At 41.3% G+C, this 12,800-nt stretch overlaps 1 protein-coding gene across 2 annotated transcripts; it reads left to right on the top strand.

The window, feature by feature from the left end:
- The first annotated feature begins 511 nt into the window (after positions 1 to 511).
- On the top strand, positions 512 to 3,688 carry LOC147459556 (uncharacterized). Of its 2 annotated transcripts, none has more exons than XM_086510806.1 (2): positions 512 to 649; positions 835 to 3,688. In XM_086510806.1, exon 2 carries the CDS (start codon positions 1,283 to 1,285, stop codon positions 3,455 to 3,457), a length of 2,175 nt encoding a protein of 724 aa, XP_086366932.1. In that variant the 5' UTR covers positions 512 to 649; positions 835 to 1,282; the 3' UTR covers positions 3,458 to 3,688. The 2 variants fall into 2 exon arrangements, with proteins under 2 accessions (XP_086366932.1, XP_086366933.1); XM_086510807.1 differs by having other exon boundaries at positions 562 to 1,081; positions 1,252 to 3,688.
- Positions 3,689 to 12,800: the final 9,112 nt, after the last annotated feature.

The following is a 12,800-nucleotide window of genomic DNA, read 5'->3' as shown; positions in this document are numbered from 1 at the left end:
AAATTATCAAAATACCCCTCTAATTTGTGGAAATTCCCAAAATACCCCTCAAATTTCAAAAATTCCCCAAATACCCTTTTACCTATTTTGGTAGATTATTCAAGCTGACCAGTTCTTTACTCTTTTCTGACAATCAAAATCCATTTTTGAGTGCTTCGCATGTAATTTGTCACAAATTACCTCGCAAAAAAGGGCAATTATATCTAAAAATAATGAAGCAATTCATCTTCAAAGCCTACATAACCTACTCAAATTCTAGTTTTAGTATCTTAGATTGATAGACAATCGGTCTTCTTATGAAAGGTACAAGTTTTTTTATCTTTGGCAAAATTTAATCTCACAACCAGGGGTATTTTGGGAATTTTGGAAAATTTGAGGGGCATTTTGGGAAATTATGACAAAATATCGGGGGTATTTTGGGAATTTTTGAAATTTGAGGGGTATTTTGGGAATTTCAACAAATTAGAGGGGTATTTTGGTAATTTCCCCTAATTTTTAAAACATTCCCGAGAATCTACCAGGTTGGTAGGACGCCGGACGACGAGCATCAGAATGACACACAAAGGCTAATAAATGGGCGGGTTGATTGACTTTCTGCACAGAAGCCATCGGTCTCTCATGGCTCTCCTTTTCGAGGTGCAACTTCCATGTAAGCCCCCTCATATGTGGGTCGTGCTTCCATTGGTGCTGGGAATATTTTAGGGCATTGATGTCCTGTGGTCTTGACCTATTCTTAGCTTGCAAGTTGCCTTCATCTGCTCCTTGAGTTTTTGTATTCTGCTTGATTTTAACGGACTAACTTTGTGAGCCTTTCAAACATGCCGGGATTGACAGGCCTGCGGTGCCCATGGACTCGATCTCTTCCATTTGGAGATGTGCACGGCCGGAACTGGTTTGTTTGTACCCTAATATACACACACAGGATTTTGCAATTGTACTTGCAGGTATGAAGGCCCCCTAATCAAGTCAAACCAGGCTGTTAAAACATTCTTTTTATTTGTGCTTCACACCAGACCTAGAGCAAGCATGACTTTTTACGACAAAGTCTGCAATTTGTAAGCGGAAAGAGTTCGCAATCATGGTGAGTGATTTCATGAATGATGTTTCTTCTGTGGTCGTTTTATGTGCTATACAAGATGAAGTGTTTTGAAATTCAAGTTGTTATCCATAGTAAAGAGGGGGTATGCTCACATTTGGCTAACAACCTTATTCATAAAGCAAAATTTTTGTACCACCCATATGGTTTTTCAGCTATATCTGTAAATTCAAAAGCTATTTCTGTATGGAAGAATTCCAGCCATCTGGGAGCAATGGCAGAATCCCTCAACCTGAGGCATTTAAGAGTCTATACAAGGCTGCTAAGGCAGGAGATGTGACGAAGATTGGCAACATTCTTGCAAGCAATGCAGACGAGAAAGTGAAATATCTGCTCCTAAGCTCTGAGGATGAGAGTAGCGGTGAGCTTCCACTGCATGCCACAGCACGGGAAGGCCATCAAGAGGTTCTTGATCTCTTACTTCCCCAGAACCTCACTAATGCACAAACCAGTAGGGACGGTTGGTCTGCTTTGCATTTTTCCGCAGGTTGCGGTCAATTCAAAGTTGTGCAATGGCTTGTCAACTCTCGGAAGCCTGACTTGAACCTGCAGGATAAGGTAGGACTCACCCCCTTACATCTTGCTGTTATTTTTGGGCACAAGGAGGTGGTTCGATTTCTTGTTTCTGAAGGAGCAAATCTCTTTATTTTTGATGAAGAGGAAATGTTTCCTGTCAGCTTTTGCAAGGATCCATCTATGTTTGATGCCTTGTTATCCTATTATAAGTCACATCCGACTAGCTTCAATGAGGGCAAGATCACTGAGTGGGTTGATGCTGAAAGGAGAACGATTTTGCACTACACTGCTGAACATGGAAGTGATCTTGATGTGATTGTTAGGCTTATAACTGAGGCAAACCCAGATCATTTGTATGACAAAGACAAACATGATGACTCATTCTTGCATGTTGCCGCCAAGTCAGGGAACATGAAAGTCTTGCAAGCCCTGAAGAAATTTGATTCTGAGGACATTGACATGGTACGCTTGCTGACCAATGCTGAACGCGACTGTGTCAACAGTCCTGGTATGTATGCCCTTCTTTATGATCACCGTGAATTCTTTGATGAGCTTCTTACCATGGGTAAAGTAGAGATCACCTTAAGCTGCATTATCAAAGGACTCATAGCTGAGCTTGTAGGAAGGCCTGAAATTCTTTCAAGAGTAGCCTTGTTTGCGAGCACATTGCCCACATACTTGGCGCTTTATGCCAAGAAGGATTGCATATTTGATTTCCTGTCAGAGATTGAACCACTAAGCCTCATGAGCCAGTGGGATGATGAGTACAAGAGGACATGCTTGCACTGGGCAGTTGTGGACAAGAGGACGGACATTGTACAGAAGCTTTGCAAGGATGTGAAGCTGTGGCCGAGCATTCAGGACAAAGATGGTAAGACAGCCCTACAGCATGCGTTTGAGCAGAAAAACCATATGGTGATGGAGATTCTGAGCGCAAATCGCATCTTCAAAGAGCACGAAGAAAAGCTGTACAGAGATAGGGAGGTGTATGTCCAAGCACTTAATGCCATACTGGTGGGTGCAGCATTGATAGCAAGTGTGACTTTTGCTGGATGGTTACAAACGCCGTTCCATTCAGAGTTTGAATCATTGGCCATGAAGATATACTGGGCGAGCAATAATGCTTCGTTTTTTACTGCCGTTGCTACTATGTGTGTGGCAAAAACAGCCCTTCTGCCAACGCCAAGCCGATATGTGGGAGACATAGTGAATCAACTGCGGTTGGCCTTAGTAATAGATGCGGTTCTGCTCGCATTGTCGCTAGCAGCTGTTCCTTGGGCCTTTGCGGCAGCAGGTTTTGCAGCATTACGTCATGCTAATATCTCTGTATACCAGGTGATTATGGTGAGTACTACTGCTGTGGGAGGCTTTCTTTGTCTAATAGCTTGGCTAGCTCTAGTCGTTCAGCTTATCAATAACAAGCCCTCCAAAAGTGTGTTGTGTGCGTTATTGCTTCCTTCGTGTCCTTTTGGATGGCTTGGTACTCGCTGGTTACCTGCTTGTCTTCAGAATCTGCGTGCTGAACTTGGTGCGAGCTCCCGCTTGGGGTACCCCAGAGCAAAAAGGAGTGAAATTACGGACCTTATGGATAAAGATCTTGTTGAATACTGTGCCAAGAAGCTCAATCCTATCACACATGGTCCACCTGCATCAGAGACGATTACGGCCATGAAACAAGAAGCAAGCAAGCTTGGCATGTCTGACAAATTCTTAGACAACATTTACCAACACAGAGAGGTTGAGTTTGCTTTCAAGGAGAAAAGGGAAGGGGCAATAAAGCGCATAGAATGTCGCCTTGGCAGGCCCAACCATGCTGATGCTAGTCCAAAATTTACCAAGCACTAGCTTCATGAAACAACAATATAAAGGAGCTAATAACAAAACAAAATAAAGGTCCAAAACAAGGCCAACATTAATTGGGATGTAATGTATTGTGCAAATTTTATGGATTCGCAGAATTCACCAAGCACTAGCTTCATGAAATAACGTTAGGGTAAAGGAGCCAATAACGGGACGGGGTCCAAAACAAGGCCAACATTAATTGGGATCTAATTCATCATGCAAATTTTATGGATTCATGATGGGTATCTCGCCTTTGCTCTGGGCATAGCTTGGCATGAGTTATCTTTTGACATCATTTTGATTCAAAATCATGTCTTGGCAATCATTTACATACTATAGAATCGCAATCATGAAGAATCGGCATAGCTCTGGAACGAAGCATCCAAATGAAAAATCTATAAAATTCGAATGAAAAATTACATTTGTTTTCTTTTCATGCTTTTCTGAAAAGAAACTTCCTTTTTTACTTATCACCTAATACATAATGTTTTTTTAATGAGCACCACATATGTGCACAGTGACGGATTGCTTAAGAACATTGAAAAGCATCTTTTTATGAGATTAGTTTTTGAAAAAAGCAACATCAAAATGGTCTATGATTATGGTACAACGAATTAATTTGACCGAGATAGTAAAATTACCTTAGAGGATAACAAATTGAAGGGTAGATGCTAAAGTAGGGAGAAGAGCTCTCCCTCTAAGAGCTCTCTAGCGTGGGAGCATTGCCTAGAACTATCCACCCAACCATAAGAGCATCATGTTTACATTAGTCTAGCATGGTTGTTCAAGGCTTGGACGAAAATAACCCGATTCTATGGTGCACCGGGCTACACACCTCTATGGCTATCTAGGGGGATGGGAATCAAGAGCTGTTTGAGGAAGCCTTTTAGGGAGCTTTTTTCTTGATTTTTACTTGCAGAAGCAAAAATAAAAAAAGCTTCCTAGAAAGCTCCCTCGTGAAGAGAACTTCAGGAGGAAGCTCTCTCTCTCTCTCTCATATACATATATAAATATAAGTATAAGTAAATAAATAAATATACATTTGTTATATATATGTGAGAGAGAGAGAGAGAGAGAGAGAGAGAGAGAGAGAGAGAGAGAGAGAGAGAGAAAGAGGGTAGAGGGAGATAGTGAGAGAGAGCAAGAGGAGAGAGTATATTATATATATATATATATATATGTATATATATAGATATAGATATATATAGATATGTGTGTGTGTGTGTGTGTGTGTGTGTGTGTGTGTGTGAGAGAGAGAGAGAGAGAGGCATGAGAGAGATAGATGGAGGGGAGGGAGGTACAAAGAGAAAGAAAGATATAGATAGATAGATAGAGAATTAGATAGATAGATAGAGAGAGCGAGAGAGAGAGAGAGAGAGAGAGAGAGAGAGAGAGAGAGAAGGGAGAAAGCTCCCTCCTAAATCTCTCTCCACGAGGGAGATTTTAAAATTTTTTTTGCTAGTGCAAGTAAAAATCAGAAAAAAGATCTCTAAAAAGCTCCCTCTAAAAGCCCTCTCCATACCTCTATTCTCTAGGTAGGCATCCTCAAATCTCTGTAGACTCTACCCTAGGCTTGATGCACTCGTAGTACTCTAAGCACCTAGGTGCATATGCCATTTGTGCTCCATGGTCCCGATGCTATAGATGACGTGGCATTGCCTCCCTCTGAAGCAAAGTTTACATCCTCTAAACATCCTCCGTAAGGAGAGAAAACTGTAAGGTAAAAAACTCTTGTAAAGGGAGCTCAACTTACAATTTTTTTATCCTCTTCAAGTGAGTTCTCTCACTCAAAACTCCTTGTTACCTTGAGATTTTGATGTTGTAAACTCCTCTCACATCTTGATGGAAACCCCTAACCTCTTAGGTTCTTAGAGACACACGATTACCTTTGGCGGTATAGTGCATAAAATACATAGACTAGGCATCCCATATTACTTGGTCTATGATGGCCCCTCTTAGGTGATTGTCGTCTACTATCTTTAGAAATCTTAAATCTCTAGCCAGGTGAGATCTCCAAAGATTATAAAACGCTTGCTCAAAACATTTACTATTATTGACTTGGCATATGTGGCTATCTACCCATAAACTTCCTTGCTTCTTTCCAGGTCAATAATCTTATTTTTTTCACAAGTGTATATACTTTTCCTTGTCGGGGATTGATAATTTAGCATTAGATGAATAGATCTTTTAAGCCTTTAACAGTATAATGTGTCACTATTATGTGAAGTGATGCCTTTTCCTTGAGACTTACAATGAGCACTTAGTTGGCTGCTAGTCTTAAGATGTGAGCTTTTACACTCAAATTTTATTAAAGATAATTTATGGTTATCCCTTTAATTTCTTCCTCCCTCAAGGATTATCTTTAGTCCTTGGATAAAGCTTCTTTGTTAGGTGTAACGGCGTCTTGGACTTCAATATCTATCTCTTTTGTAAAAAGCTAATATAAGAAACGTAGAACAAATAGGATCTTGTAGCAAGGAGAGTGGAGAGAGATAAGATGGAAAATTTAATTAGTGGAAAATAAAAATCTAGATTAGTCCTAGTACAAAGTGATGGTATCATCCATCCATGCCCTCTCAAGACAAAGCTTAGATGGTGATGTAGACAACTAGAGCTAGTAGCCAGAAATATAAGGGGATCATTATCCTTCAACATAAGATGCCATGGTTCATGGAGATAAACTTCTTATGTAGTCCAAACTTACATAGCAATGTCTCTATGTAACTTTTTTGACACAAGGAAATACCACCATCACACTGCTTAAACTGTATGCCCAAGTAATGATGCAACAGCCCCAAATCTTTCATCTTGAAAGTAGCATTCAAATCAGCCTTAAATTCAGCAATATGATTCTCATTTGGTCCAGTGATCAGCAAATCATCGACATAAAGAACCACAATGAGAAGTACATCACTCTCATGCTTTACATACAATGTGCTTTTTGTAGGACTGTTACGAAAGCCTCGTTTGACCAAATGAGTGTCAACTTTCTCATACCAAGCACGAGGAGATTGCTTCAACCCATACAAAGCCTTCTTACATCTGCACACTTTGTCCTCTTGTCCTTTTATGAAAAAACCGCGAGGCTGCGTTACATAAACTTCCTAAAATATGTGACCATTCAAGAAAGTAGTAACAATGTCTGATTGATGTACATCCCAACCAAAATGAGCTGCCAATGCACATAGAAAATGCACAGTAGTCATACGACAAGTGGGAGAAAAAGTATTTTCATAATCTATGCCTTTTTGCTGTGCATAACCCTTTGCAATAAGTCGAGCCTTATGGCAATCGATCTCACCATCCAGCTTGCGTTTCAACTTGTAAACCCACTTTGTACCAATGGCCTTTTTTCTAGGAGGCAAATCAAATAAAGTCCATGTGACATTTTCTATAAGTGCATCATATTCTGATCGCATAGCAGCCATCCAATTTTTTGAATTCTGTGCTTCATCAAAAGACAGAGTCTCCTCAACATCATGTAAGCTAGACACAGCCAAAGCATAACAATCTGATGCATAAGATGCATGGTGATAACCTGAACGAGTTCGACTAGACAAAGGTGCATCCAATTGACTGTCACGCAAAGTGTGCACCAGCCATTTTGGCATACCTCTAGCCTGCTCATTTTTAGCCCTTTCCTCATCAAGTACATCATGTACATCTGCATAAGTAATAGGCTGTATATTTTCCTCATTGGAACTTACATTCGTATTTCCACCACTAAAAAAGAGGCAACAAAGTGTCATAAATGTCCCGTGAGCTTACATAACTCTCTAGTACATGACAGCAAGGGCTGAACAGAATCTTCCATAAACACTACATCCCGTGAAACCAAAATATGTTTTGTTTGCGGATGATACAACCTGTAACCTTTGCTTTCAACACTATAACCAACAAAAATACATTTGACAGCCTTATCATCCGATTTTCTGCGCTGTGTTTGTGGCACCAAAGCATATGCCAAACAGCCAAAAACACGCATGTGCTCAATAGAAGGCTTTCTATCATGCCATGCTTCATATGGAGTACTAGATTGCAAATCTTACATAGGACACCTGTTTAGTACATAAGTGGCACACATGATGGCCTCAAGCCAAAAAGAATGTGTCAAAGCTGACTTTTGACCATACATTGTGCCATTTCCGTAAGTGACTTGTTTTTCCTATCAGCAACACCATTTTGCTGAGGTGTATAAGGCACTGTACATTGGTGTTTTATCCCACGACTAGCCAGAAATGCATTGAATTCATGAGACATATACTCCCCCCCTCGATCGGAACGGAGGGTGCCCATAGTACATTTCGAGACATTTTCAGCCATGGCCAGAAATTGTTTGAAGCACATAAAAACTTCGGACTTCACTTCAAGCAGAAATACCCATGCATGCCTGGAGTAATCATCAATGAAAGTCACGAAGTAAAGGTAATTGCCCAAGGATGGAGTTTGCATGGGCCCACAAACTTCACTATGCACAAACTGCAACCTGCATGTGGCCCGAACTGAACCATCCTTTGGAAACTTAGAACGCTGCATCTTACCCAAAATACAGCCTTCACAAACATGTTTGATAGGTGCTTCAAGAGGCGGCAAAGAAGCAACCATATCAGATTTTTGCAAATGCAGCAAATGCAAAATTCAGATGACCAAAACATGCATGCCAAAGTTTTGCATCTGAAATAGCCCTTGAATCTGTAATAGCATTTGCAAAATCTGGAACAATGGTGTGATTCATAGACAACGCAATCAATGCATGAGCCTGTGCATCCTTTATATCCCAACGAGCTTGTTCTGCCATAGGAAAAAAAACTCAAATAGCAGCAATCCTTGCAGGAAGACCTGCAACATCCTCAACATCGCCTACATCCTCAGAACCAGGACGTACATCAATGCCCTGCACAATGTTCCAGACACCCTTTGACACAAGAATATGTTGCATCATATAAGCCCACATAGGGTAGTTGTCCCCATCCAACCTTTCCTCAGCAGCAAACATCTTGAACACATCTGTGTTGTTGTCAGCCATGGTAAATGCTGCACTTGATGTGAAAACTATCCCAAAATAGGAGAAACGGAGCGGGAACAACACGTGCAATATAGCACAAACCGTAGAAGACTATGAGGCACCTGGTATGCACAAAACAGCACTGACAAAAATTTTGCACAAAATGACGAAATAGCCTGTGCAGTACTGCCTATAGTGGAAACGGAGGTCGAAATAAGCCTGAATCAAAAATCTGAGCAAACTTAGCTCTATGAGATCTCCCAAAATTTTCATTGACCTACAATCGCTTGCCAAAGCTCACTGAAATTGGAGAAAGTGAGCAGGGGTGTGCTGGAGCAACTGGCGACTAAGCCCGGGAGGACGCAACCTGCTCTGATACTAATTGTTGGAATTAGGGTTGCAGAGAAACGCACACAGCTTGGAGAAGACAAAGGAAGCTCAACGTACACAATAGAGAGTGTGTTACTTAGTATGCAATGGAAAGATAGATAGCCCTAGAGTGATGGGCGTATATATAATGCTCGGGGGAAAAAACCTCCTAAAGAGGAAAAAAATGCCCCGGCGGTCCTAGTGTGTTCACACACATCACTACCACATGAATATAGTAACATGGAGAACACGTGTAATGCGGAAAACATCAAGTGTTGGGTTCTCAAGAAGTATCTTTTTGATGCATTGGTGACACTGGTTCTTCTTTGTGGAGTTGAAGTGTGGGCTACGAGCATCTCAAAGTCTACTTGGAAAGAGTTTGAGAATGTCCAAAAGCGTTTTCTTACAAACTTTCTCCAAGTGAAGACACAAACACCATTTATGCTCCTACTTCTTGAGTCAGGATGTCTTCCAATTGAGGTTATGGGCATGGAAAGGGTTGTGGAGTACATGATAAAGATGCGTCAAAACCCCTCACATCGACTTCCTACAATTGCATGGGAAGCAAGCAAAAAAGTTCAAAAGACGCATAAAAGCAAGATCTTGAGCACGGGATGGATGCAAGACATAAAGAATTGGTTTGGGAGATGGGATGCATTACACTTGCTACATGATGCTTCAATTGACTCTCAAGTGAATGAAGCTTTTCTACAACGCCAATGTATTACGGCTTGGGAGAAAACCGGTGGGTCACGCTTCATACATTACACCACCTATATTGCCCCCAACTACAAAACCATGTCCTTTGCTGAAAGAGGAAACCATTCTCACACTTATATGCTTGAACCTATCCCCTTGTCGTCGATACGCACTATCACAGCCATTTGGCTTAGCTCCCATTTCCTTCGATGCGAGATAGGCGTTGGTGCAATGGAGAAGAGTCAAATCCACTGTGCACATTATGCTCACTGCAAGTTCGAGAGTCTGAGTACCACACACTACTAGAGTGCTTAGCTTTTGGTCACTTCCGAACTTGCTTCTCTCACATTTTCAGCCATAACTTAGACCTACACACTTTTCTCTCCCAGCCAAAGTGTGGGCTCTCCATTGCAACTCTCATCACCACAATTTTGGAGCATCGAGAGTCACTCATCAGCCATACACATACTACATCACATGTAATTTTGGTCCCATAGGTCATATTTGACCTCCAAGGACGATAACAAAATTTATCTCTCTCTCTCTCTCTCTCTCTCTCTCTCTCTCTCTCTCTCTCTCTCTCTTTCCCTATCTCTCTTTTGCTCTATCTCTCCCTGTTTCCTCTATCCCTTTCTTTCCCTCTTCTCTCTCTCTCTCTCTCTCTCTCTCTCTCTCTCTCTCTCTCTCTCTCTCTCTCTCTCTCTCTCTCTCTCTCTCTCTCTCTCTCTCTCTATTGCTCTCTTCCCCTCTCTCCTCCCCCCCCCCTCGCCCCCCCCCCCCCCCCCCTCTCTCTCTCTCTCTCTCTCTCTCTCTCTCTCTTTCCGTATCTCTCTTTTTCTCTATCTCTCCCTCTTTCCTCTATCCCTCTCTTTCCCTCTTCTATCTCTCCCTCTCTATCCCTCTCTCTCTCTCTCTCTCTCTCTCTCTCTCTCTCTCTCTCTCTCTCTCTCTCTCTCTCTCTCTCTCTCTCTCTCTCTCTCTCTCTCTCTCTCTCTCTCTCTCTCTCTCTCTCTCTCTCTCTCTCTATTTCTGTTCATTAGCAAAAAATTACACCAATCCTCCTAATTTTGGATAACCTTCACCTTTAAACACCACTTTGTAAAAACAACTAACACTTGTTGAGGTGACCCCACCATTATGCTTCACCAGACTTAGGCTCGTAATGGACCTATCTGGTGTTTGGGGATCTTAATGGACCTATCTGGTTGTTACCTGACCGGCTGGGTTTATACGGGTGCATTTATACCTATTATAAAACACATTTTAGGCAGATGTGGCTTATTTTTTGCCCATATGCCAGTCGGGCCATAACATGCCTTGCTTTTTCTCTGTGTTAGACGATGCTTCCTCTGGATTCACTGCTGCAACAGAGGTCTCATCCCCCACTCTCTGGCTGTGGGTCCATAGCTCTTTACTTCGTAAACTGACCTTGCAGATCTGATCCATATCCAACTGCAGATGCAAGTGGCGATTCTCTATCTCTGCTCCACCCTCTCCAACGTGGGCTCTTTGGCCGGTTGAAGTGGCTTTGGTAATTAGAAGATAGCTTGCCTCTCTATATAAGGTGAGCCCTATGCTCACTTAGTTTCCATTTAGTATTTGCCCTTTCTGTTTCTAGTTGCATTGAATCAATTTTGTGCTATATTCAAATCTATTTCTTGCAAATCTGATGGCCCTCAACAAGAACGTGGTTGCTAAATCCTCTGAGGTATGAAGCATATCATGGAAACATGGTTTACTACTGTGAAAATATAGGATACTTGCTGTGCTAGGGTTAGCATCACATGGATTTTGTTTCCTAAAGGGCAGATAGCCACATTGCTGCTAATCTCTTGCTACCATTTACTTGTCTTACAGGGTTTACTAGCCTAACATCTGCTAACCAATCAAAAACTTGTTTTCTGAGAATCAGTATGTTTGGTATCTACATGAACTTTTTGGAGAGGGTATGTATGACTGATACTGCTTGTTTCATGGACGGTAAGGACTTTGTGCAGCAGTTCTTTTGGCCTATCCATCACCCATAAAAGGGTATAGCTATTCCTTGACCTTATCTTATGATAATGGTCTTCCAAAAACACTAAAACTAACTTTTGCCAGGTAGTGCTTTGTGTTGGGGTTTATATTTCTCTTTTGGCTTTGATTCTAGCCTATGCCCGAGATGCATGATATAAAAGAATAACATGGGGTAGCTTGGTATTAATCTAGTTTGTATGAGGGGCCTTTTGGTGCTACGTAGACAGTTGAACTATTTTGTCCAAAATATATAGGAAGCCTTGCTTTGATTTCAACTTTAATTCACACATCTAGTTTAGCTATGCATTGTACAAGCCTCTAAAGCAGAGATCTTTTTGATTGTTAGTATCATTAATCCACTACCGGTTTGCTGATCATAGGTAACTAGTGGTCTAGAACATCAGGTTTTTAGAAAAAAAACATTCTCTAAGTGATGATTGCCGGATGCTTTTTGCTCTACTATTGTATAACCTCATATTACTACCTCCTTCACTACAGCAGGTTTAAAAATGAAAAGTTACTGGTGACTTTGCTACATACTAACATTTTTGGATTGATGCTCAACACATCAAGTGCTTGGACATGCTAACATGTGCTATTTGGTTGAGTTGTTGGAGATATCAATTTACAGGTTTTTGCATTCACACACACACACACACACAGAGAGAGAGAGAGAGAGAGAGAGAGAGAGAGAGAGAGAGAGAGAGAGAGAGAGAGACGCAGAAGCATAGAGTTTTCGGATTTGTTTCTGCCCACTACGACCACCTCGGTAGATCTTACTACACTAGATTTGACAGGTATGATCATTAACCTTGCAAGAACATGTGTGTACGCCCCATACTGTATCAACATTGCCAAAACAACAGACCAAAGTAGTACGAAGTCACAAAATTGGAAAACTAATAAGGCCAATGGGGAACTCAAACTCATCAAAAACCAAAAACCTTTCACTAGTAGACCCCAAATAGCTGGCAGAATCGGGTACGACAAAAACAGCAGCAAAAGGTGTTGGAACATGGATTTGGTATGCCTTTACTGGCCTAAACACTATGCTATGATATTTCTTCCTCCTATTGCCTCTTTCACTGTAGCTGGTTCTATATTCTGTTGTAGTACGAAATCTATGTAACCTTGGTACATACTGTTAACTTTACGAGCCTAATGGTTGCTTAGGGTGGCTAAATTGTATAAGAAGGTTTACTGTTGTACTAGGCTAATGCTTAGCAGAACATCTGCTTGGACATGATAATTCATTTG

This window comes from Adiantum capillus-veneris, chromosome 4, assembly GCF_014529385.1.
Source record: "Adiantum capillus-veneris isolate H3 chromosome 4, ASM1452938v2, whole genome shotgun sequence".
NCBI lineage: Eukaryota > Viridiplantae > Streptophyta > Polypodiopsida > Polypodiales > Pteridaceae > Adiantum > Adiantum capillus-veneris.
Note: the sequence above shows the minus strand (reverse complement) of the source record. Positions and strands in the feature narration are given on the sequence as shown.

What these genes read in the sequence shown, in the direction of transcription:
- LOC147459556 (XM_086510806.1), top strand. Translation starts at nt 1,283, where the DNA reads ATGGAAGAATTCCAGCCATCTGGGAGCAATGGCAGAATCCCTCAACCT.